We start from the raw sequence: 25,726 nt of genomic DNA, 5'->3' as shown, positions 1-25,726 counted from the left end.
CAGCTCCTCCTCCTGCTCCTCTGATTTACTTTCAGTTTGTCTGAGACAGCTCCTCCTCTTCCTCCTCCTGCAGCTTAGTCTCTCAGAATTTCTCCACTTTCCCCTCGTCTCACAGTTTGATCCTCATATGACTGAAGACACAGACTACAAGGTCATTTTACTCCACAGATTTAGGGAAATATGGAGGCGTGTCCTGACATCCACCGTCAGTGAAGGGAAAGTGGAGGTGCAGCATTTTGTTCAATAGAGTCTCAGTTACATGTTGGCAGCCTGCATAAACGATATTCAGACATAAATGACAAATAACATAAATTACGCTTAATTCATTATATCGCTCAAACAAATGAACATCATTGTATTTCATTTTTAGAATAAACACTTTCCTTATAACTATTAAATTCACATTAAGATAGATATAACATAGATATGTTGTTGGTGTTTATCTGTTGATAATCACATCATTAAATAATCTGTGGTTGAAGTATTAGTTTCTAAGAGCCCTGATCACATTTGTTATTTACCATAATAATATTTTATGCTGATATCTCATTATATACAATATTGATTCAATAGACACAGAGGTGTTCATTCATAAGTTGTGGTATAATGTTGTGTTGTCAAGATTACATTCCAATAGTGTTATTTGCAAACACTAGATGAAGCAGACTGTCTACATTCGTTCTCATGAATATAAAGCTGCTGTTTGAAATGCTGCAGCTGATGGTGGACGTCAGGACACACCTCCATCTTTCTCTGACTATTTATAGACAATGAGAGGAGAGGAACCTGAAAGACACCGTCAGTCAGGAGGAGAGGAGGAGGGACTGACAGAACAGAACTGACTACCTCAATTTTTCAACAAATTATCGCAAAGCATGATCTTGTGGTGAGCTGTACTGGGCGAAGTTTAGCCACAGTTTCATACTGATCAAATTGTTGAAGCAACAAAAACCAGAAATGTTTGAGACTTCCTGATTTTAACAGGATATGTATTACAAACCATCTTTAAATAACTAGGCTGTATTGCAGATATCTGTAATTTAATTCTTCCCATTCAAAAGTAACATTTCAGAAATAGACAACATCATTCTCTCATTCATGTGTGTGGGGTTTGTCATTGCAGATAATCATAATTAAGTTGCAGATATCTACATCTGAATTACAACTATCCCTAATTTCACTTAGAGATATCTACAACATAATTCTGACTAGTCGTACTTCCAATTTCTAAACAAGGAGGGTGAAAACATCTTGAACTGGATTTTTTGGGGGTGAATATTATAGTGTGAGTCTTTGTTTGACTAAATCTGCTGGGAAGAAGAAAAGAAACGTCTCTGCAGTCGTAGAGATAAAGTCGTTCTGGAGATTCACTGTAACGTCCAGTCATGTTATACAATCTGAGGTTTATAAAATAACTATTTTTTAAGGAAGTTTGATTAATTTAGAAAAAATCCTGCTAAAAGAAAATCAAAGTGTGCTGTGAGATCAGACCAGTTTGACCAAAAAATCACCTTCAATCTTTTTATTTTTCTACATGAATCAACAGTCAGTTTAACTATTATTGACAAGTTACTCCAGAGGAAAAAGTCCAATAAGACTGAGTGGTTGTTTTTCCACAGGTTTCAGCGTGTGGTGGCATCAAACATCAGTCCAACTGTTCCACATGTGAGCAGGTTCATGTGACGACCTTGAGTGAACTCAGCAGTGATTTTCAGTAGAACTGTTTGACCTTCCTGTCAAACTCAGTGTCCATCCTGCAGAGGTACAGGTCCGAGTCATCATCATTCATATTCAGTATTCAGATGAAACATGTCCAGTGTTCCTCTTGTTGTCTGACTCCACTTACTTTGGTTGAACTATTATTGTGTGGAGATGAACATGATGGAGATCACTACTGACAGGATCAGTGTGAATTTAAATATGTGATAACATTTCCTCACTTTACACATTACTTACATTTGGCACTATTATTATTTTTTCCAGCACATCAAAAAATAAAAATGTTGAAATCAAACCAGACAGAAGAACAGAGACAGAATTAAATACATAAAATCAGAAGAATCTATATGAAGTCCACAACATTAATATTTTATATCCTGCACTTGTAGTACAAATGTACCATCAGACCATCACTTCATAAAGTTTTATAACTTTTTATTTCTTACTGTAATATAATGAAACAAAAATACAGAAGAAACATTTCAGTGTCTGACAAATTAAACAATCAGATCAGACGGTTCTGAGGTTCATTTAAAGCAAATATCAGAGATAAAAAAAGAAAGAAACAACTTTACTCCAAATCAATACAATGTAGGTCAGAGTCTGAGTGTAATTCATACTTCCTGTTTTGTCTCCACAAATGTTTTTTAGATGTTCTGTTCTGATTTTCAGTGCAAAATGGAAATGCATGAATGAATTGTCTGATTTTACAGTGTGGAGAGAAATAATTATTTTCATCAGTGCACTGTTTTCTGTTGTGTTTGATCCATATATTCATGTACTTGACTTTAACACAGTGGCTCCCAAACTGAGGTGCAAAGCCGCTGCAGTGTCGGTGGAGACCAGGGGAGAAATATAGTGAGAATGAAACAAAGTTGATTGAATATGATTCATGTAGGGAAAATAAACAGATGAAAGTTTTCTGATTCTGTCCTTCTAAACTTTATTTCTCTATAATTAATCTTTTGAATCTTCTTTTTCAATATTCTTTCACCCTCAATTATTGTTACAGTTTTGTTTTTTTTTTGTTTTTTTTACAATTTCTTAAGCTTGATTTTGAAAACATGACTCATTTTGCTGAAATATTACACACTGAGCCCCAGTGATGTGTTTCTGCCACAAGATGGCAAACTTCTCACTAAAAGCAGGAAACATACAACATGAAGGTTAAAAGTCTAGTTAGTCAGTCAATTCAAACACATCAGCAGCTGTTTGCTTCAGTTGGTGTTTGTGTGGTTCTATAAACTAAAGAGAAATAAAAACCCTCAAGTTCTCTAACAAGGAGTGTGTTTTTATTCAGCCACAGAGGAGAAGAAACTGAGGGGAGCTGCAGACATCCTGACTCCTGCAGTCAGTTCTGTCAGTTATGTGCAGAGTTTAGAATAAATGAGCTGATTGGTGGATCAACATGTTATTAACAACATTATAATATACCAGAATAAAATAATTCAGTTTGTCAGGCTGACAAGCAGCACACTGAAAGAGGAACTTCTAAATATCAGGTGAAGGGGGCGGGACCTGAAAGCCTGCCAAACTGGTTTTACTAACCTGAGATAACCTCATTATGATCCTCAAAGATAAAAAGTTCAACTGTAAACACTTTTCTGGTGCTGTTGGACAGGACAGATAATGATTACGAGGCCATACATGAAGAAAAATACAATTTAAATACAACTGGAGCTTCCTGAAAGTAAAACAGTTAATTGAATCTTACATCATATATGATATTCACAACAACAACATTGTTATGTCATCATGTAAAAGTAATCTGTGAATAAAGAATACTAAATGAACTAGATAAAATATCGGAAATATTGCAACTATCAATGAGCGTTGGATTTGCTGCTTAGTAATTAGTTAGTCAGCTGAGTTTAAAGTCAATATTTAATCAATCATCAGTCACTGTCAATCTATTCATTTCCATCTTGCATTAGTTCAGAGTTGTAATCAGAGGTAGACAGTAACTAAGTACATTTACATCAAGTACTCTACAAAACAATAATCAAATGATCTTTTTGACAGGAGGCTTTGAAGACATATTAGTTGCCTGGTTCTCCCACAGAGGAGGTTTACTTGAGGAGCTGGTTTGTGGCTGTTCCTCTTTTCTCATGTGCTGCAGCTCCACGGGTGCCCTTTTCTCCCTGCAGCCACAAACACATCAGGCAGCTGAGCAGCTTCAGCAGTGGAACATGGATTGTTCTCTTTTATCCAGACCTGCAGCTCAGGAGGAAGAATCGTCAAGATGAACTGATGAAAATGACTTGGCTTGTTGTAATGCTGTTGGTGAGTGTGTGAATGTTTCCAGCCTTTGTGTGTCTGTTGTTCATGTTTCACTTTAGTTCTTGTGGAGTCAGAAACTGAACTGCATCAACACACAACTGTGACACATGATGAGACATGATGTCCACTGACAGCGCCTCCTTGTTGTTGGTCTTCTTCTGTTTGCAGGACTGATGCATTCTGGGAGTCGGCTGCTGAAGTTTGAAACAGTTCAGATCCAGAATGTCAATGCTGTCAAATGAAGCAGTTTGGGACGTGACCTGCAAAGAGCGTATCGATCTTTGTCAGGAGCTCGATGAGGGAACGTCTGTCCTGGTTTTCATCTCTGTGACTGAGACAAGTTTTTAATTTAGTTATTTATTTAGTTTTGAAACGCTATCAGTGCCTAAATGGAGCCTGAATCAAAAGAGAAACAGAACATGATGGTCACTGACATGAAAGTAAAACTTGTAAAACAAATTTGAGCTTGTTTGAACTGTTAACAGTATAAATTATACTCAAATATATAAATACTAAAAACGAAACAAACTGACATTATACTGAAATTATATATAATAAATATATATAAAACCCAACTAAGCCATGACTGAACAATAAAAAACAATTAACAGGAAAATAACTAAAAAGTCAATCTTCAAACACTTCAGTTTACAGTGTGGTTCTGTTCTAATGTGTCCATAATTCCCTTCTAATATGATCTATTTTTTTAAATAATTAATTAATATGCAGTAGTTTCCATATCCTTATGGGGTTGGTGTACAGGGTGAAGTTGTGATTGTTTACTCTCTAATAAAATATATTATTTCTAATTTTTGTGTAATCTGATACAGATGACAGCTTGTTGTTGTGTCTTATAAAATAAAGTGTGAGTGTTGTGTGTGTATATAAGGAGCACAGACACAGGAGGTCAGTTTGATGAGCAGCAGGATCCTGCAGAGGAGGAAGAGGAGGAGGGGCGGGACCTGAAAGCACCGTCAGTCAGCAGAAGAGGATAAGAGACCATAGAGATTATTATGTTCATGCAGCTTTAATGCATAACATGTGGTGTATGTAAAAATACTGCCTCTTTGTTGACATATCACACATGCCTTTCAAAACCTGTTTCCACTCACAGTAAGCAAACAGGTTTAGGAAGGTGAAAGCAAAATCAACCTGACCTTCAATCAACTCAATAATAGAAGCTTGTCAGCCGTAACTGCAGTCACTGAGGACTACAGCCTGTAAAGAGACACGCAGCTCCCTGTTCATCAGAACATTTCAGGCAGTCTGATTAACTCTGTCCTTTCGTCTCATCTTTTGGTCCTCATGTGACTGAAGACACTCAGGTAATGTCCATCGTCTGTTTAATGTTCTTATCATTCTATGAATCGTGTTGTGAAGATTTATTGTGTTTGAGTTTCAGGTCTTTTCCTTCACTTCAGGATGAGACAAAGTGTTGATGAATAATAATTTGTTCTGTTCACTCAGTAAAGAAACAATTCAACAACAGTTTAGATTGATGGAGTCACAGATAGATCATCATTTACTGTTTTACTACACAGATACAACTTAAAGAGCAACATATCAAACTAAAAACACAACAACGTATTTATGTTCAGTTACATTCTCATTTCTATATGCAGGCAATATTTATATTACAATTTATTGTTTAAAATTATAAAGCAACATGGTTTGTGAATTTGTTTGATTATTATCAGAATTGAGAGAATCGTGAATAAAATATTTTTTTCATCACGCCTTTAAAACTGAGTTATACAGACCAACACAATATAAACTGCTGTGAGGTGATAAAGTGTTCAGTGTCACAGACCCAGGATCAGTCTGACAGGAACAGACAGTCAGGAGGAGGAAAGATCGGATCGATAGAAACTAACAGAAGGATTTTTAGTTCTCGTTTTGTTCTCACACATTGATCAGTCTTTACTGGAACCATGAGCAGAACGAGGAGGGCGGAGCGTTTGTCTCAGGTGTCTTTTGTTTACATTTCTCTCACCTGTTAAACTTACTGAGGGACAAACCTGTTGTGTGTCTCTGTCTCCTGATGTGGGTGTAAAGGACATGTACTCTGTGTCTCTTGTGTTGTGAATAATTGTACATGAACAGATCTTGTTTCCTCCTCTGTTGTTCAGTTGCTCTCTGACAGATTGTTAGTTTAGTAACTTTTGTAAATGGAGCCTCTTTATCATCAGTGTTGTTCATGATCAGTTATTTTTGGTTATTTTGGATGATATAGTTTTACTGTTAATGTTCTCCAGAGGAACATGAATATTACTGTTCTCAAAAGTGTGAATATTACTGTGTACTAATACTGTATTGTTTTATAGTGCAGAGTTGGACTGTTTATTATCATCCTGGTTATGACTGACTGTTATATTTCCTGTTTTCTATCATGGACCTGATGATTTATTTGAGACCACAGACACAAAGACAGACACCTGTGTCTCCTCTGACAGGGAGAAGATGATCTGCAGGATCCTGCTGCTCATCAAGCTGACCTCCTGTGTCTGTGGTTAGTTTACACCTTCACTTTATTATCCATCAAGACAAAAGACAACACACACTTTGACACTTGAGTCTTTAAATGTGTGAGGAGGAAGGTCTCTACAGCACTGAGAGCATCACTAAACTCTCCACACAAACATCTCTAGATGGAGTTTAAAGTTGTCAGTTTGTCTGCTCCTCACTTTCCCTCTCTGTCTCCTCAACAGGAACATTTGTAGTGAATGTGACACAGACGTCCTATCAGGCAGAGGAGAACCACAACATCACACTGGAATGGACGTTCACAACCACAACGGACACGTCGCTCCACTCCCTTTACATCTTCTGTGAGATGATAAATGATCCTCTCAATAACCCAGGAGTGTTTCATCTACATGAAGGTGTTGAGGTCTCAGAGTCTCAGGATGAACAGTTTGCAGGACGAGTCCAGTGTGACAAAGACGTCCTCAGAGAAGGACGAGTCAGACTTCATGTGTCCAGACTCAGGACTGAAGACTCGGGCCTGTATGTCTGTGAAGTGAAAACAAATGATGGTGTGAAGCTCCGTGGTTGTCGTCTCAATGTCACTGGTGAGTTGATTCAGTAGTTTAGTAAAACCAGATTTCCATCTTAGAGCCGTGCTGCTAGTGTTGCTAAAACTGTCCATCATAATGACGTAGAGTCCAACAGTCGTCCTCCTAGAACCTTCAAACTGCTTGTTTTGTCCCACCAACAGTCCAAAAGACTTGAGTCCATTTTCTGTCCTTTACAGCAGCTGCTGATGAGTCCAAACCTCAGAGACCAACAGTGAGTCCACAACCAGAGAGTCGGGGAAGGACGGTCCTCTATGTTGGACTGGGACTGACAGCAGTTCTACTGTCTGTCTGTGCAGGACTCTGCTCTGACTTCAGTCTTTGTTTGACTAAATCTGCTGAGAAGAAAAGAAACGTCTCTGCAGTCGTATAGATGTTGAGTTTCTCAGAGAAACAACCCATCAGGACTAACAGGACCCTGTCTGTCATCTGTTCTAAGTGTCAGGAAACTACTGCTGTTAAATGATCTTCATGTTCCTGTGAGTTTGACTTTAAATGAAGTTCTTACAGGAGAAATAATTCATGTCAATATTAAAAATGCTTCCATTGTCTCAGATTTTCCACGTTTGATATCAGACTGTTACCATCAGCTCAGAAGTGTAAAAACAGACTGTAGCTGCCTCGACTCCATTCAACATCCTCCACTGTTGCGTCTCTAAAATGTCCCGGTTGTCTCAGTTTTCACTGTATGAAGAGTTTTTCAGAGGAATCATTCAGATTTATCTGTAAGTTGCTTCAGTCATTGATCACTCTGTTCTCCAGCAGCTCTTATCAATCATCAGTCTGACAAAATGTGTCTGGAACCAACAAGACAACAGAATTATAAGAGAACTGCACCTTTAATTATTATATTTGATGTAATGTCCACTGATGGACTGATGGATGTTGTTACACTGCACTTTATAATGTACATAATGTAAATAAATTCCTGTTTATATGAGAGAAGTTGTTCTGTCTCTTCTGTGTGTCTTTTAATATCAGACAGATAGAAGTTGTCAAGTTCAGTTGTACCTCATTAGCTAATCATTTACTATTTCGCTTCAGTTTCAGTAATATAATGTTTCCTTAATAGAAATCAAGTCTTCAGCAAGAAAGTAAAAAGTGAGCCATATAAATAAAGTTTATTTTTATTCATCTTGAATTGTCCGGTCGTTCTTTTGATTTTTTTATTCCACTGATTTATTTAAAAACAATGTGTTCTATGACATGACTGTATTACATATCAGTACATGTTTTTCCAACATTTTAAAGCTGCTGATGCAGTGAAATACTGTTTATTTATGGCTCCACTATAAATATTCAGTCATTTTATAACAAAGTACAGCCTGTTTGGTACAGCATTAAATGAAAACTGTTCTTTTTTTTACAGAACAAAAACTGTGTGAAGATTAAAGGTGAATATTAGTTCCTGAGTTAAATGGCTGGAAGAGAAGGCAAAATTACTACTTTCATTTAGTTTCCTTCACAGAAATGAATCAAATTCTGAGATTGAGTCCATCTGTATACTTGTGGGGTTTTGGCGACCCCTCATGGTCAATAGTTGCATTACTCATTACATTTTTTCCCAACAATGAGTTAGATATTCTAAGCATGCAGTCCAAACCGCTGCCTAAATAAAGCAAAATGACAGCAAATAAATGTATTGTTCATTTATTTCTCCAACATGATTTTTCTACCAAAAAACAGTAAAAACACTGAAAACACGGGGCTCCAAAGTATCTCATCTTCTACTATATACAAAGAACTTAGTAACTACAAGAAAAAACAACAGATTTAATGTACGGAAATGAATGTGTGTATGAGTATAATTGTGTGTGAATGTGTTTTACAGCATTTGAAGAACTGAAAAAACAAACAAACTTGGTCTCATCTTTAGTTTAAAATATAGAAAACATATTTACAGTAACTGTGGCTCTTGAGTTGAGCAGTTAAAACATTACTTTGTCAGGGTCACTCCACAGAAATACAGGTTTTTTAATAGCATGCTAGCAACATTTTTTATTTTTTTTTGTAGTTTGAAAAACAGTTTGTTAGGCTAATAAAAGTGCAGACTAATCACTTAAGAGAAAGAAAAATTAAGAAATTAAAGAGGTCACACTGATGCAGAGTGCAACCAGGAAGTCAGAATCGCTCATGTTCCCTCCAAAAAAAGCTGCTGGGAATTTTTCTACTGGATTTAATGTAGAAAATAAACTCCAAACTCTTTGACTGAAGGTTTATAATACGTACATGTTTGATTCAGCAAGATAACTATTGTGATTTTTGAATCATGCGATCAATAAAAATAAAAAGCTAACATTAGTCTGTAAGCAAACTACAACCCCCAACTGACTTTGAGAAAGGGGAACCGGAAGTGCACTCAAAAAGACAGGCTCGGTTGCACCAAATTTTAAAAAGAATTTTAAAAGCCTGCTATGATTTAGTAGGCTTTTATCTGGATTTTGACTAGCTCTAAATTAATTTTAGTTGCTGCAACACAGTCAAAAAGCTGCCATTGCTTCTCAAGGCTACAGCAAAACGCTGGCTGGCTAGCTAGTTAGCTAGCTAACGGTTAGTTCGGGTTAGCTCTTTGTATTTAACAGCTTATTGGTTGAGATTTTATTTGAGAACAAAAATATCCCAACTAATTGCTTGCAGGTTTGAAATAAAGGACACTTATAAAAATCCAGTCGCTGCCTCCGCGTAGGGAAGGTGGTCGTCAGTGAAGGTGCTAAGAAGAGGAGGAGGAGGAGGAGAAGGAGAACGGAGAGAAGGGGAGGACGGAGGAAGGAGCATCAGGAGAGGTGAGGAGCTGGTCGCACCACGCCGGGTCATCCAGGTTTATTTCAACAAACGGGTCACTGGAGCAAACCGCTAAAAAGCAAGGAGACACAAGGATACAGTTATTGTATGTGAACTTTATGAGAAAGTCTGACTTCATGCCGACATTCAAAAATATGCTCATTATTTATATCAAAAATCCAAAATGGCGGCGTTCGCAGAGAAAGACAGTGGCCGTGAGGTAGTTAGGTGCTGATATTTTGTCACGTTTGTTATATTTTGGGGAATTTTATTTTAGAAATTTTTTTTTTTTTTTGAGAAAATGTTTTATATGTTCTTGTTGCAAAATAACAAAGTACAGTATAACACATGTGCTAATCAGTCATTAATTGTATCTATTCTGGAGATACTTGACTCAGGTGGCGGTGTAAAACAGGGATAATCACTTATACTTTATGTTTTTGTCATGCTTATAATCTACAGATAATCGATAATCGATAATATAAATATGTGAAATATTGATTTCCAGTGCACACATGTTTTTGCATCGTTACTGGTTACAACCTTTGTTTTGTTAAGTCTTTTACGTTGTTGCGTATTTTTTGTCGTTTTAAAACGTTCTTAGTAGTTTGTTTATTCAAAAATTAGATTAATTTCTTACATTCAACGCGTGAACACTTGTTATTTTGCTCATGTTTTAAAACTTTTGATAAAAAAACAGAAAACAAGGTACTAAATCTAAAATGTTTTAAAAGTTGGCACATGGACAGTTTTAAAAATGGGGAAATTAATGAATTCAATTAAATTAATACCCTAAATGGACAGTGTATCTGAGGTGATACAGTATGTAAATTTTAGTCTAGATTAAAAACAATATTTATATGTGCTTGTCCATTTAGGGGCTAATTTAATTTTTTAATATTTGTTTTATTTATATGAATTTATGCTGTGAAATTTTATTCGATATCAATATTACCTTTGTGCAACTGTTGAGTCAGTTTATTGTTTACTTTGTTCCTGTTTTTATATTTACTCCTGCTTAAATTTTTCATAATTGTATATTTTCCTGTTGTTTACTATTTTGATAAATATGAATATTACTAAATATGGCTGTGTATTATCTATTGATTTTTATTTTTGCTATCCACTTTGCTGCTGTAACACTGAAGATTTCCCCAATGTGGGACTAATAAAGGATTATCTTATCTTATCTTATTTTATCTTGTCTTATTTTATCTATATTACCTCTTTAGCACATGTAAATATTAAACTAACTGGTTCCTCACTGGTTTTGTGAATTACAAAAAAATCCAAACCATGTTAATGTTACTGCCACCAGGGCCCACTAGATGGTGCTGTGGGGCTGTGATGTATTTAGTTGCATTTCAGGAATAGGATGTTTTCTGCGCTTCACCATTACTAAGACTGATCCTTGCAAGTACCACAGCTTTATGGAAGTGCAGACATCAGAGGAATATTCCTTTAAGACATTCTCTACTTTGTGTTTGTGTCTGTTTAAAGTATCTTACATGGGTTGTTGTTGTTTTCGTTCTGCTGCTCTTCTCCAATAGTGTCGAAGAACAGGTTGGCACTGCTCAGTGGGCTGGACGTCTTGTCAGCTGGTTCGTCTCCCAGCGAGGGACTGGTGGTGCTGGTCTCCAAACCGTTTGCATCTGGCTGTTCCTGCGAAACTGCAGTGATGGACGGGGGTGAACGGTAAGACAGGTTCAGTGTTTTCTGACTGTACCAGGGTTAGTGAAGAGATGTGGACTTCAGACTTCAGTTTATCTTTGATGATGCATTCAACTTCATCTTTTATCTGGCTGAGGTTTGTGAAAGTTAGAATCTATGGCCACCATGTTTAGTTTGATACGAATGACACTAAAAGCACCAAAATATAGCACGTGATGTCGTACCGTTCTCTCCGCCGGAGCCCTTTTCCTCTGATGGTAGAGTTGTGCCGTTGCTTACTGGAGGAGGTGAAAGGTCATCTGGGGTTGTTTCGTCTTTAGGGGCCGGTCGATCTGCGATACAAACGCGCACAAAACAAATCACACACGTCAGGATAGGCTCATACTGTACGGAGTCGTGTGACAGTCATTTAAATGGAGCCACACACACCCAGGTCGTCCAGGTAGACGGGTTCAAAGGTGCCGGTGGGTTCGCTGAGATGGTTAACGGGAACCGGACGCTGGAGATCAAATGAGTACGTCTGGACAAACAAACAACCAGCAAGTCAGTAACATTAAAAAAAAGCAACATAAGAGCATCAGTTAACTGAATGAACTGTGAGTGGGTGTGTTTAAAATCTCTCACCCTGGAGACTCTCCTGAGGATGTAGAGGATGACACACAGAGCCAAGATCACCAAAATGATCAATACCAGCATCACATAAGCTGGAGACAGAGACAGACATCAATTAATTAATTACCAAGGAAGTATAGATACAGTACATAGACATACATAGATAAAAATTAAATAAAACAAACAAAAATCAAGTACTGGATTACTGTGGAAGTATGGAGGCTCAAAGTGGTCAATATTACTGTAAAATTCAAATAACACCATTTTCATAAAAAGAGACATCATGAGATTTAATAAAGTTATGATTCCCAAGGTAGTTATCCCATTTATGATCATCTGCAGTCAAGAACGAAAATGTCGTTTCATTTTCTCAAGACAGGAAGCTAAATTAAACCGTTATCACAAGAAATCGAGCTTCGTTATCGTGGTAACAAAATAATGAACCTGTTATCTGTTCTGTAATTATGATATAAACAGACTTTGAAATAAATATTTCTAGAACTGAAATAAAAACTTTATTATGAGTGAGAATAATGAAAAAATTTCAGTCAAAATGAGATGACTTTTAATAATGAATCAAATTATTTAATACAGTTGTTCTTCTTTAAAAATAATAGTGAACATTTTGGGGTTCCTTATGGAAGAACATCACATTAAGAAAAGAAATTAATTAATAATTATTTTCTTGTTATTATTCATATCTTGACATTCTGATTTAGTGTCTCAAAATTAAAACATTTTACCACATAATTACAATAATTGGTCAAATCATTATTATGTGAAAACATCTTATTTTAGTGAATTGAGTGTCCCTCTGTAGAATTTGTTTGATGATATGAGCTGGACACCAAGTATGTTTTAAAAAACTATCATGTAAGATTATAATAAGTCAGTCTCATGGTAGCTGTAGCTGCAGAATAGAACAGAATAGAATAGAATAGAATAGAACATAATTACCCCAAGATGAATGATCTGATGATTGATCCTTGTCTTCAGTTATTAATAAAAAAGACAGACAGCTGGTTATTGATCAGTACTCTGATGTTCAGTCATTCAGTTCAAACAAACAAACAGAATGTAATGTTAATTTTTTTGCGTCACCAGCTGATGTTCAGCCCCCAACTAAAGTCATGGGTATAAAACAGACCAGACATTATAGACTGACTGGATATTATTAATAGAAAGAGTGTTATTAATAGAAGAACTGGGTTATTCAGCTGGTGTCAGAAAATGATTATACCACTGCAGAAAAAGAGGGTGCAGCAAGATGACATAAGTAAAAAAAAAAAAAGCATCAGTCAGACTTCGAACAGTTAAAAACAATGTAGAGAACTGTTAGTTTTATGTATTAATTAATACATTCAGTGGATTAACTGTGCAGGCTTGGCAGCAATAATAAGGTTTCTCTTTTCCAATAAAACAACTTTATAGAAATAGAATCTCCTGAGCGATTTACTCTAATTTACAAAAATATCTAAGACTAATAAAACTTTTTCAAAAATGAATATCTAAATAATCACCACGGGTCACCAGAATAGTTCTTATTTTTGACTTTACGACTTCTGAACACATCTGTATTGATTTACTGCTCCTTTTTTAATCAGAATCAGGGCTGAAACCAACAATTATTTTAGTGAGACTATTGATTTATCATTTCAGCCATAAAACAGTCCAAAACCTCAAACATACTCAGTTTGTCATAATGATAACGAAAACGATCCAGTCTTCACCTTTGAGAATTTTTGATTAATTATTGAAATAGTTGCTGATTCGTTTTTTCATTTCAGCTCCAAACATCAAAAAACAGGATTATAAACCTGATTTTTTGTGATACACGTGTCTGATAGTACTTGTTGTAAACCAAAGTGTGTCTGAACATGTGTGTGTTTGATGGTTTGAGTGTGTCAGAGTGTGTGTGTGTGTGTGTGTGTGTGTGTGTGTGTGTGTGTGTGTGTGTGTGTGTGTGTGTGTGTGTGTGTGTGTGTGTGTATAACAGTTGCAGAGAACATGAGCATGTGATAGTTGTGGTTTGACACACAGGAAAACAAAGTGAAGCACACATCACGCCAATGTGCCTTTTGCATCCGCACCAGTGAGGTACCTGGTGCTGGTGAACTACTGGGCGCTTTCATAGAAACCGTAGGCGTCACGTCAGCTTCTTCACCCTCCTCTCCGCCCCACGGCACGCCACCCGGGGTTGTCGTCTGTGCTGCTGTGGTGCCACTGTTTTCCTCTGCTGGGGTATCATTTGTTTCTTGAGTCTGTGAAGGACGTCAGAGGGAGATCACAGTTTGTATCTGAACGCTTCACATCATTAAGATCCCAAAATTTAGTTTTCTAACCTGATCCGTGTCAGTTAAAGGGAAAATTCACCACTTTTCGTGTGAGTGTTAATTCAGTGTTGAAGTCGGAATTGACCCTTCACTAAGCGCATGTTGAAGCGCTGTGCAGGAGGCTCTGCGATCAGCGATGTCGACGTTTCATGAGTCTGGACGGCAGCGTCTTTTTTTTTTTAGTCTCTCTCGCCTTAGTTACGGCTGCAAAGCTTTGATTGGACAGCTGCTGTTTGCAGGAAGAGCTCAGTTTCTCAGATGAAATTTCCAACTTCTGACCTCAAAGTCTTCCAGGTGCGCGACGCCAGAAGGACACGAAAAACATGGCTGACCGTGACAAATTGTACCCTCAGTTGAACCTTCAGCAGTGCAGCATAAACAAGACAAATGAGGAACAAATGTGACTATATATTTTATTTTACTGCATTTAATAACCTGGGCGACATATTTTGACATTAATTTTCCTGCAGAACAGGTTTTATTAACTTCTGATGTTATCTGGAACGCAGCACTAGTAGCCAGGTAAAAGCTATAGGCTGTGGTGGTGATAACACGGCAACATGGGCGTGGGATCTACAAGCTCACCTGCAATGCATCCTGGTACATGTAGGCACTGTCGCATGGCTCTGTGAGCAGCAGCACTCACTTTATTGCTTCAGTTGACCGCACTGATTGGACATCCACATGAAAAGTACCAATTTTTCCCTTTAAACTGACTGAATTTGCAGACTTCTGATTGGCTAACAGCACTCTAATTCAAATAACTTGCTGAGTGGTGGTACTCTAGTTCAGATCTAGTCCCCGTCTGGATGATTCGAGTCCCCTCTGCTTAGTGTCAGGATCCTGCATCACCTTGTCTGGGATTATTTCACAATAATGACCTGCTCCCTGTATATTATCCCTGACTGAATCCTCTGTTGGTCTGATTCAGAAAATATCAGAAATCTTTTTAAATATGCTGATATATTTTCTCTCTGGGAGTTAGATGAGAAAATCGATGTCATGTGTGTAAGTGCGCAGCTACAGTGTAGCCTAAAGACATTATAATTGACTTTGCGTGACTTTTTGGACTTAAATTTATATATAGGAGTATTTTTTTTTACTTTTCTAACTTTTTTCACTTTCTAACTCCCAGAACGGAGGTGGATGCACATATTCACCAAAAAAGCAACGTTAATAACTTCATGGTTCAGTGTCACCTTCATGCTGAGAGTTTATGTAGCTGATTTCAAAAGACAAAGATCATAAGCTGCAGGAACAGACGCACAGCTCTGAGATAACTGGCTCAGGTTGGTGGCAGCTGTTACCTCAACGTCTGTTGTGAAGGTATCTTTTTCATTCGCTGCGGTCTGATTCTGAGGAGAAGGGGTGGCCAGCTCCGAGCCATTAGCTTTATTCTGAATTACATCCTTTAGTTGCAGCGCCGGGGTCTCTGCAGGATCTGTGTGAGACGGGGAGGAGACACATGAATAAGACAGATGTTTTCTGAACACTTTGAAGCCACCTCTGCTCGTACGACACAGGACAGACGCAGGATGTGGGCACTGTCACTCTGACTGATGGAAACAACGCAGAATAGATGCAGGTGTCATCACACGACACGTTTGTTGAGCCCAACATTCAAGTGAAACACATCTAACCGATATCTGACGTGCTCAGGACTCTCAGTAAAGCTCAGAGTATTCCCCACGACCAGCCGTGGAAGTAACTAATTACAAATACTCAAATTACTGCAGTTGTACTTTTCATGAGTAGATTTTTAAGTCTGTACTTTTACATGTACCTAAGTATGCAGTGCACTATGTAATCTACATGGCAAGGTTCAAATTGCGCACAGGATTTCGGGGGAGTCCGGTGTGCGCTGCCTCTACAGGCCAGCGTGTACGTGGAAATGTGCAGCAGCGCCGCCAAGTGCGGGGTTACTGAAAAAACATGTCTATAACATTTACATGGATGCTAAATAAAAACTACATAAGGCGACTGATTCAAACTCAAACAATGGACCTTATCTGATAAAAATAAATAAATAAAATAAAGTAAATAAACAAAACTGTTTCCTGCTTCTTATCTCGTGGTAACATTTGTTTAACATTGTTTAGCAAAAAGGCGTTTTTTAACTACAAATAAATAAAGAGCCTGGAATCAGGTTTGTGAATGTACACTACTGTTAAAAGTTCTTGAATCAAAATTAAATGAAACATTTGTTTTTGCATAGACAATGTTTGGAAACTGGAATGTTATAAGAGAAGCAGCACCTTCTTACTGTTGTTATATATTTCAGGAGCCTTAATGTGCAGAAAATTAAGTAAAACTCAAAAATAGGACTTTAGGGCTCCACCTAAATGTCTCAAAATAGGCTTTCAGGGGATTTGAGCTCTCCTGTAATTCAAACCATGTTGTCAAGAAATGAGAGAAATCCTGATGAAATATTTAAAGTTTTTATTGAGCTTGAAATGAACTGATAGTCATGACAAGACATGTTGATTTATATTTTTTTAATTGAAAAGTAAACTACTTTTATTTATACATTATATCACAAATAAAACAAGACTTGTCAATATACTTGTGTGCATTTTGTTTTTATAAATAAAGAGATAAATATTATGCTAGTCTAAATATTCATTTGGGTGACATGTAAACACATACAAACCTAAATAATCTCAGATAAAACACATATTTTCTTTCTTTTTTTCTTTATGTTTGTGTCAGTTTGCGCGTGTTCTGTTCTGTTTTGTCAAATTTGAATTTTGAAATTAACATTTTCTCCAAAGAAAATCTTCCACAATGGAAGAAATAAGCATGAAAATATTCTTTTAAAAAAAACACTTTTGAAATCCACAGCTAAGACTGGTGACAGTTTGTGGTTGCATGTTGTCATAGCAACACAAAACACTTCCTGACATGTGAGCGTTTCAGGTTCGCAGCAGTCAGAGTTCACACATGAACCCCTGCAGGACAGTGCGGTAAATGGCCGGACACAACTCACAGTAAATGACTTGTCAGTTAAGTTTCCGTACCTGTCTCGTTGCTGTGCTCCTTGTTCTGTGGTGGAACAACCGTTGTTTTATTTAGTCCTCTGGAAAGAGAAGAAACTGCTAGAACTGAGACAGAAAGAGAGAAAGAGAAGTCATTATACAAGGCCACCAAACTCCATGTGCTGCTTTAATAAGAGTGACAGGTCGTCATGGAAACAGTCTGATCCAGCAAAATAATTTAAAAACATCTGTGGAGGTGGACCATGGGGACACAGGGACTTTAAGCTTATATAATACTTTGTACTGCTAAAATTAGAACCTATATTAATTACCCAAATTCTAGCTAATGCAGACTAGACAAACATATCAGCCAAAAAAAAAAACAAAACAAACAAAAATAAATTAATTAATTTACACAAATGCTCGTCACCAGGTCGGATTCTCCTTGAAATCAGAGCATTTACAGATGAGAGGAAAAATCAATACAGCAAGTATTGATCTTTTTATTGTTTAAATTATTAATATTGCAAATGAATCGTTATGGCACTAAAATCATAAAATTAAATGCATTTTCAGTCCAAAAGATGGTGCTGTGTTATTTTCTGATGAGGTCAGCAGAGGTCACGGTTCCATTTTGCTGCAGTAAAAGTTGACTGAAGTGAGATGAACAGACCGAAACGTTTTCCTTTGGGGACATAAATTGCAGGAGAAAAACGATAATAAATCACAATATATGTTAAAACAATACAAAGACATATCAGAAAATGTTTAAAACTTGACTGGTTTCAAAAGGATGTAAACTATTTCACACTTGATTTATGATGTTAGCTTTTAAGCTAGCAGCAAGCAGTGCAACATTTTATTAACCTTTTAGCTTGCTAGCAAACAGTGTAATGTTAGCTTTGTCCAGAATTTTTTCTCATGTTTCAAAACCGTCAAACTTATTGAGAGTACTGATCAAATATGGATCAAGATTTTGTTACTACAGTACCTGTTTCTGGACTACAACACGTTTTAGTTCACTCTTTCACTGTAACACAAGAAAGATCGCAACCAGGCGGGCGTCACGCACCACCTCCACGTTCTCATTGGTACTTCACATCGCATTGATGTAGTATCACAAAACATAATACCACAATACTGCAGTCCATCGATATTTTCTTTCTTTAGGTCTTAGGCCTCGTTTGACGTCACAGACCTGCTGCTGCAGCGAGTGTGTGAAAAAGTAGGTGTGAAAATGTAGAGCAGCAGAGAAGCAGCAGGACAAAAGATCACGCAGGAGTGAATTAATCTTATATCTACACACTTTTTCTTATCTACTGTGACCTCTGACCTTTGACTTCTGTACTGTTGGTTGTTCTGTAAACTGAAGCTTAATCTTATATCAACACCATCTGATTTATTTAATATTTTAATATTTATGCATGAATGTTCTGGGCCCTGGATTTGATACATACATAATATCAGCAAGCAAAATACTTACTGTTTACACACTGACCCATATTTTTATGGTTTAACAAATTAAAATTGTTGAGAAATTAATAGATCAAATAATCGCTTCATGCGCCCAAAAGTTGCAGTATAAAGGAAAATATATAAAGGCATGTTTTAGTTTCATATTGAAACTAAAACACATTTAAGGTGGAATAAATGAGGCTGTGTTGATGAGAAAAGTACCACTATTGAGAAATAAAACTTAAAGTGATGATAATAATTTATAGCTAACAACTTAAAAATGTGTAGATTTGCTTTTCTACTTTGTGACGTTTTTCTTTCTGATTTTCTGGCAATGAATAATAATTAACTGAAGTAAGACTCAGCATTAACAGCCAACATATAAAACATATAAAACCCTGGGGAGTGTCGGAGAATATCTTAAATAAATTGCATCATAAATGTCATGGGGTGTCAAATGGGGTAAAAAAAATATAATAATGTGTAGTTAACATCTGATGTGTTTTGCTTTCTGATTTTCTCGCAATTCAAGTTTGGTCATGATTATTATTCAGCTTTATTGCAGCATTTATGAGCTCCATATTACTTCCTGTATATGTCAGGGGTTCCCGGGTCCTTTAATGATCCCTGAAGTCATTCAAGGACATTCAAGTGTGGATTTAACACTAAATCAAGGCCTTGAAAGTTGATTTAGACAAATGATTGGCTGTGGAAGCAGCTCGCTCAGAGATTTAAGAAGAACTTCTTGAATCTGCTCGATCAGAAGTGAAACCACGAGGCTTCTGCACATTCAACTGCTGTCAAAACAATCTAAGCTTGAGTCTAGAAAGTTTTGAATTTTGGCGTGCGAGGGAGGGCGGGAGCCTGATCTGATCTGACGAATGTACCGTTCCTTTTCAGATTTTCTACTAATCAATAAATCATGTTTTTATGTAGGTTTATTATCAGCGTGGAAAACAACACAAGTAAACAAAAAGTAAGTTTGAAATGTGAAAGCAGGTCGATATTTGAACTCACCGAGGAAGCACAGGCGACTCCACGACTTCATCATGGTGACGGATTTACTTCTTCTTCTTTCTGGCTAAAAATGTTCTTTTAAAGATGGTAGATGATCATCAGCGAGGCTGTTGAGTGTCCTTTTATTTTCTTTATTTTGTTCCTTTTTCCACGACCTTCTTCCTCCAGCTCGACTCTCACTTCTTCTCTGTCAGCTCTCTGCTCTCTGCTCTTTCTTCCTCCCTCCCCTCGTCTCTCTGCAGCTCTCTCATCCTACCTGCTGCTCGCTTTTTGCCTCTCTTTCCTCTATGCGTTGTTCTCCTCCTCTCTCTCTTTTCTCTCTTTCTGTCTTACTAACACCGTATTGACACAGAACAGTGGTTTTCTCTGCCACATTGTTCCGATGAGGGGAAATCTCAATGCTACATACAATAATATTTTGTGGCATCAGTGTGTAAATTCAATCCTTTCGTGTTTCATTATGATGATGCCGCTTTGCATGAAGCCAGGGGCCAATTCCACAAAGCACCCCAAGTTTTCTTCTTAAGTATGGCACATAAAGCTCAGTTTCAGAGACAGGAAGTAACTAAGTACAAATACTTTGCTACTGTACTTAGTATATTTAAAACCACATAGAAGGTCTAACAGGACAAAAATGACTAAAAGAAGTAACACGAGGCAAACTGTGTGACAAAACATAACAAGACAAAAATGTCATAAAAGATCAAGGCAGTTATTGCATTGAAGGAGATTTTATAGCGCTTGTGACACCTGGTATCGCCTCACCTGTTAGGACATCGTGTTGTCACCTTGTGTTGTAGGTCTTGACTTTCATCCCGCAAACCTTTGTGAATTAAAGAAGTACGCCACTACTTCATACTCCTCTTTAACTTCACCATGGTGTGCAGAATAAAACTGAAGCTAGCAAACGACAGCATTTGGTTAACTTTTTAGCAAGCTAGCAAGCACTTCAAAATTTTGTTAAGGAATACGGAGCAGCTGAAAGTTACAGCCTGCTTATTAGATCCTAACAGCACTCATATCTCAGATTTATTTTTTATTTATAATTTATCTGAGTAAGCAAGCATGTCTACATTGAGAAAGCTCTTATTTTGGTTAACATCACTAAAGTTGGATTTACTAAAATGAGAAATTAGTTTTAAATTGTGCAGCAGAGCTCTGTTTGAAGTTAAATCTGGATTTACTCATTTTTTAAACCTAGATTTGCTAAACTCTGATTAGAACTAATCTAATGCTAAATGTAATTGTTGTTGGTGCAGCCCGGTTTTTATCTTCATGTCTTTCCTCTTGCTCTTGTTTCTGGTATTCTCTCTCTCTCTCTCTCCGCCTCCAGCGGTCTTTTTTTGTCAGTCTTAACCTTTTCCTCTCCCCCCCTCCTCTATGCTCTCTCTCTACTGCACTGTCTGTGTCTCTCTACCCTCTAAATCTCTCTCATTATCAGTCAGTATTCAGGAACTGAGTCATCGACCGCAGTGCTAGCTCCACATCGACACAGGATGCTAGCTCAGAGTTTGGCTCCCTACCTCAGTAACACATTGGTACTTTTTCATGTTAGAAGGCGCAACATACAGAACAGACGGTCTTTACTGGCAAAGTTAAGCTCCTACAACTTAATTTAAAACTACAGAATGAAACTAAAAGCTACTGAAAACCACCTGTTGGTGCTTAACTTTGCAGTGTATGTATTTGTTGAATATTTCAGTGATTTCATATCAGCTGGAGACTCTTGTGCTGCTCTACAATCTTTTTGGTTTGTCTATTTTTTGCCTTTGCTTGTAGAACTGGCCACACAGAAGATGATGTCTGCAGCAGCTCAAGCAGAGTTATTTTATTTATCAAATGTAGATATCAGATTTTTCATCTTACAGAGTTCACAAAATGTTTTTTTTATTTCACAGTATAACTGTAATGAGTAGTCATTTTAATTTTTTAAAATTGCTCAGAGTTCTCTTAATGTTAATTACAATACACATTTTAAAACCCGACCACCTTAATCTCCTCTGTATGCAGACTTTTTTGCTCTTTGTACTACGTCACTTGACATTTTTTTCTCTGCAGCATTCGTGGGTAAAATGTCTGTACATACTAAATGGCATGAAATGCAAAAAGCACAAAAAGGCGTTGTGATAACGCACAAAATGATTCAAGACTTTACTACTTTACAGTACATCAGAGGCTAATCAGAGATACAGAGTGGCTTCATCTGCAAACAGACGCATTACAATAATTCAAGGAAACAATTCAACTGGAGAAAATAACACGTAACAGATTCTCAGATTTTGCAGTTCAAGTGTAGTTCAACAAACTGCCGTCGCTTTGTGCAGCCAAAGTGCAAGAAATCACATCATGAACTAAAATGTTTTAATATGTTAACATGAACAAAACTAAGAGAACGTAGACCAGGCGGTGCAGGTTGAGGTCAGCTGCGCAGGGGGAAGGAGAAGATCCGGCTCCTTTCAGTGAATTGTCTCTGGCGTCTGTGGGTAGAGATGAGAGTTAATGAAGTGCGGTACAAGCGTCTGAGCAAGCAGCTAACATGCAAACAGACTCTGACTTGATTTTTTTTGACTGTAAAATATGGCAACTTAAAGAAAACAATGAGTGGACGTAGACCAGAGTAAACAGAGGTAACCTGAGGTGGAGGACAGGTCATCTGCATCTGACTGTGGTGGTCCGAGTGCAAAAGTCTCATTTTCAGGTATGAGCACGGTGTAGTTGAAATCACCACTGGCGTAATATTCATAATCCTCATCATCCCAGTAATCATCATCATCTCCTCTTGATAAAATAACTGCAGCACCTGCAGTTAAAAAAATAAGAACAGAAGGAGCGATCAATCCAAAGCAGGGTCTACTTGTGGTTTTTTTTTTTTTTTACAAGCAGTATAAGAGGCCCTAATATCGAGCCTTGTGGCAAACAAATGTAATGGTTTTATTCAGTACTGCGCACATGAGTTCTTCTTTTGAAGTGTAATTTCGAAAGATGGGTATATTTGGTGTCAGATAAGGGAAACTGATTATAGCCAGGTCTTGGTTGACTACAGATGATCTGTCTGAAGTCAAGATATTTCTTCTTCTCCAGTTCGATTTTTTTTAAGGGTCTCACCTGCCGATTCTGAGTTTCAGTCTTTCTAAGAACTATAATTGACAGCATTCACAAACATTTTTGCAACTTGTAAAATTTTAATTGGATGTTCATAATGAAACGCTAACTATTAAATATGAATTAAATACCATTTTACATTTTCTCCAAACTCCTCCAGGTTACAGCCAGGCCTTATAATAGTTTTATATAAAGATTACGTATAGGTGGAACGCGATTTCGTGAGATCGCGGAATCTCGCGGGATTTCGAGAGATGAGATTTCACGTGATTTCATGTAGAAGCAGCAGTTTGCTGCAGTAAAGCTTTTTGAGATGAACTGTGCTTCGCCCGGTGAGTAGATGAGATCAAGGAGCACAAGGTGGAAACAAAAAGCTGCAGACAAGTTGGACAGTTCCCAGGAGATTTCAGAGAACAATCAGGGACGAGACAAGAACATCACCTGTAGGTTACCTGTAGTTTGCAGACCAAGTTAGCTGAAGAGATGAAATGTGTTATTGATTGCTGATTGATCCTCCTCCTGTCTTTTATCTGCCTTGTAAAGCACTTTGTATGACGTCAGAGCAAGTCGGGATCGAGTCGGACACAAATCTAACTGGCATCTATTGTGCGGCGATCGCCGGTGAGCGATTCTGCGCAGGTCTGACTCATCTTGAACGCACCTAATGACGGGCACAGAATCAGATATGTGATGCTGACCGCCGGTCACTGGTCAGGGCCGGTCAACCAGCCGGTCAATCAGTTCATCTCTAGTTACGTCATTTTTGGTATTGTTATATCTTGTCATGTCTTTTATATCTTTTCTCGTCATGTTACATATTTTTTCTTTCATCTTTTTCATCTTGTTTCTTCATTTTTTATTTGTCTTTTTTATCGTCTCGTCATTTTTTCTCATGTTATTTTTTTCGTCTCATTACATCTTTTATGACATTTTCATCTTGTTACATCATTTTTGACTTTTTACAACTTTTACATTGTTTTCATCTTGTGTTTTTTATGTAATTTTCATCCTGTTGTGTTGTCTTCATCTTGTTACATCTTATGTTATTCTTTTTATCTTGTTACCAATTTTATTTGTGTTACTGTCCCATCCACTTAAGTAAAAATCAGTCTTGATGTTGGAAGACAGTGCACAATGAAAAATTTAAAAATGTAAGGAGTGGAAAGTACAGATATTTAAGTAAAAAGTTGCCAGAAAAACAGATACATGAAAAAATATTTGTACTGCTTCCCACCTCGACTGTAAAGTATAGAGTATCTACATCATTGTTGTTGCTTGCTTGGTTTCACATTACGATCTCACTAATCTAAACAGTGGTTAAACCACTGACAGGAACTACTGTATGTCTGAGGTGACCTGTAAGACAGCAAATCAGAAACTAATTGTGAAATTTGACTTTCTTGACACTGTTTATTAAACGAATATCAGCACCGACTCTCCAGATGTGTTAGTAAGGGGGTGATGGGTGTACTTTTATTGAAGACTTAGATCACATTGGTTTGTTCAGTCAACATGCACACTGAGAGGAAGCTGCTTTAGGAAGTGGGTATTATATTATTATAAAGGTGCAAACCTGAAGTGAGGCCACTGACAGTGAGGGGAAATACTGTACGCTCATTTGAATGAAGGAGAAAAGAGCTTTGGTCATACATTTGGCGGGTAAATTGACAACAAATGACCCAATTTGTTTGTGGATATTGTTCATCATTGAGCACTGTCACGTTCTGTTCCTGCTGGTTTTTGATTTGACATTTCGAGTGACTCATCTAAAATCCACATCTTATTAATGTGGTGGAGGCACACCCTGTCAAGAATCCATTTCAAAGCGAAGACTGTAAAGTTTTCACACACTCACCGACAGCCCACATCAGCAGGTAAATCTTCATCGCTGACATCACCATCATCACCTCCTGTCCTCTTCAAGCAGCAGGTGAAAAACTGAGACCACCAAAATTTGTCCAGCTGACAGAAAGCTGCCACTTCGTCTCTGCCATCTGTCACTTCATGTCTGTTTCTGCATGTACAGAGGTTACTGCAACAGGAACTAGCTAACCACGGCGAGTTAAGCTGTGAAGTCGGCACACCTCCTGCCTCTGCTGTTATCAGTTTATTACATGTCTCTGATGAATACTGGACTCTGATTGGTTAATTATGATGTTCTACAGTCTGTTATTTCTGTTGATTTTTTTTTTTAATTGAGTAGTAAGCAGGATAATGTACAGCGAAATCCAGAAAAAGAAGTCTCAGAGGAAAATAGAGAATTTAATAATTGTTGCACCAAACAGATTTTTTTCCTCCATTTTGGCATAAAATGGCTGCTTTGATAAAGGTTGCAACATAGTTGCTTGAACAGCAATGAGAACAGCTTCTTATAAATATAGCTATGCTCGCTGTTTCCCCTTCTCTCCAGTCTTTGTACCACGTTAAGCTAACTAGCTGCTTGATCCAGCTACATATTTGCGATGCAGACATCAGTTTTCTCATCTAACTCTCAGCCAGAAAGTGAAAAAAAGCATCTAAATGTTGAAGTGTTGTCTTAAAGAAACTTTAAGGGGCTCCCAAAACCAAGCTTAGCTTAGCACAAAAATTGGAAACAAGAGGGCTCAGTCTAAAGGTTAAGAAAATCCGCCTACCATCATCTTTAAAGGTCATTGAAGTCGTGGTTAGAGGTACGTTACTTTTGGAGCTTCCAGGTCATCTTACTGTT

General features: G+C 37.4%; 3 protein-coding genes across 4 annotated transcripts; 1 reads left to right on the top strand and 2 right to left on the bottom strand.

Annotated features, from left to right (window-relative positions):
* Positions 1 to 94: 94 nt before the first annotated feature.
* LOC146305392 (programmed cell death 1 ligand 1-like) lies at positions 95 to 9,084 on the top strand. Of its 2 annotated transcripts, none has more exons than XM_084712914.1 (4): positions 95 to 151; positions 6,453 to 6,508; positions 6,708 to 7,070; positions 7,256 to 9,084. In XM_084712914.1, the coding sequence occupies exons 2-4, from the start codon at positions 6,460 to 6,462 to the stop codon at positions 7,444 to 7,446; spliced, it is 603 nt and encodes a 200-aa protein (XP_084569040.1). In that variant the 5' UTR covers positions 95 to 151; positions 6,453 to 6,459; the 3' UTR covers positions 7,447 to 9,084. The 2 variants fall into 2 exon arrangements, with proteins under 2 accessions (XP_084569040.1, XP_084569039.1); XM_084712913.1 differs by having other exon boundaries at positions 7,253 to 9,084.
* Positions 7,529 to 20,188, bottom strand: LOC146305391 (uncharacterized). The gene is made up of 10 exons (XM_084712841.1): positions 19,918 to 20,188; positions 17,488 to 17,571; positions 15,778 to 15,911; positions 14,239 to 14,398; positions 13,095 to 13,127; positions 12,150 to 12,229; positions 11,955 to 12,045; positions 11,750 to 11,857; positions 11,363 to 11,524; positions 7,529 to 9,926 (listed from the first exon to the last, which is right to left on the bottom strand). Exons 1-10 carry the CDS (start codon positions 19,949 to 19,951, stop codon positions 9,784 to 9,786), a joined length of 1,029 nt encoding a protein of 342 aa, XP_084568967.1. The 5' UTR covers positions 19,952 to 20,188; the 3' UTR covers positions 7,529 to 9,783.
* A 1,856-nt stretch (positions 20,189 to 22,044) lies between these two features.
* On the bottom strand, positions 22,045 to 25,047 carry LOC146305390 (uncharacterized). The gene is made up of 3 exons (XM_084712602.1): positions 24,875 to 25,047; positions 22,550 to 22,717; positions 22,045 to 22,394 (listed from the first exon to the last, which is right to left on the bottom strand). The coding sequence occupies exons 1-3, from the start codon at positions 24,921 to 24,923 to the stop codon at positions 22,279 to 22,281; spliced, it is 333 nt and encodes a 110-aa protein (XP_084568728.1). The 5' UTR covers positions 24,924 to 25,047; the 3' UTR covers positions 22,045 to 22,278.
* Positions 25,048 to 25,726: the final 679 nt, after the last annotated feature.

This window comes from Lutjanus erythropterus, chromosome 23, assembly GCF_056507025.1.
Source record: "Lutjanus erythropterus isolate fLutEry1 chromosome 23, fLutEry1.hap2, whole genome shotgun sequence".
Classification (NCBI taxonomy): domain Eukaryota; kingdom Metazoa; phylum Chordata; class Actinopteri; order Lutjaniformes; family Lutjanidae; genus Lutjanus; species Lutjanus erythropterus.
Note: the sequence above shows the minus strand (reverse complement) of the source record. Positions and strands in the feature narration are given on the sequence as shown.

Bases quoted from the DNA above. Each gene is read 5' to 3' on its own strand.
- LOC146305391 (XM_084712841.1), bottom strand. From the start codon at position 19,951: ATGATGAAGTCGTGGAGTCGCCTGTGCTTCCTCG. The intron at 13,128-14,238 runs GTACCTCACTGG...TAATAACTGAAG, and splicing joins CAGTAGTTCACCAGCACCAG to ACAAGGATCAATCATCAGAT. The intron at 9,927-11,362 runs GTAAGATACTTT...CTTGCTTTTTAG, and splicing joins CGAAAACAACAACAACCCAT to CGGTTTGCTCCAGTGACCCG.
- LOC146305390 (XM_084712602.1), bottom strand. From the start codon at position 24,923: ATGATGGTGATGTCAGCGATGAAGATTTACCTGCTGATGTGGGCTGTC. The intron at 22,718-24,874 runs GTGAGTGTGTGA...TTTTAACTGCAG, and splicing joins CCTGCTGATGTGGGCTGTCG to GTGCTGCAGTTATTTTATCA. The intron at 22,395-22,549 runs GTTACCTCTGTT...CTCTACCCACAG, and splicing joins TGACCTGTCCTCCACCTCAG to ACGCCAGAGACAATTCACTG.
- LOC146305392 (XM_084712913.1), top strand. From the start codon at position 6,460: ATGATCTGCAGGATCCTGCTGCTCATCAAGCTGACCTCCTGTGTCTGT. The intron at 6,509-6,707 runs GTTAGTTTACAC...TCTCCTCAACAG, and splicing joins GCTGACCTCCTGTGTCTGTG to GAACATTTGTAGTGAATGTG. The intron at 7,071-7,252 runs GTGAGTTGATTC...TGTCCTTTACAG, and splicing joins TTGTCGTCTCAATGTCACTG to CAGCTGCTGATGAGTCCAAA.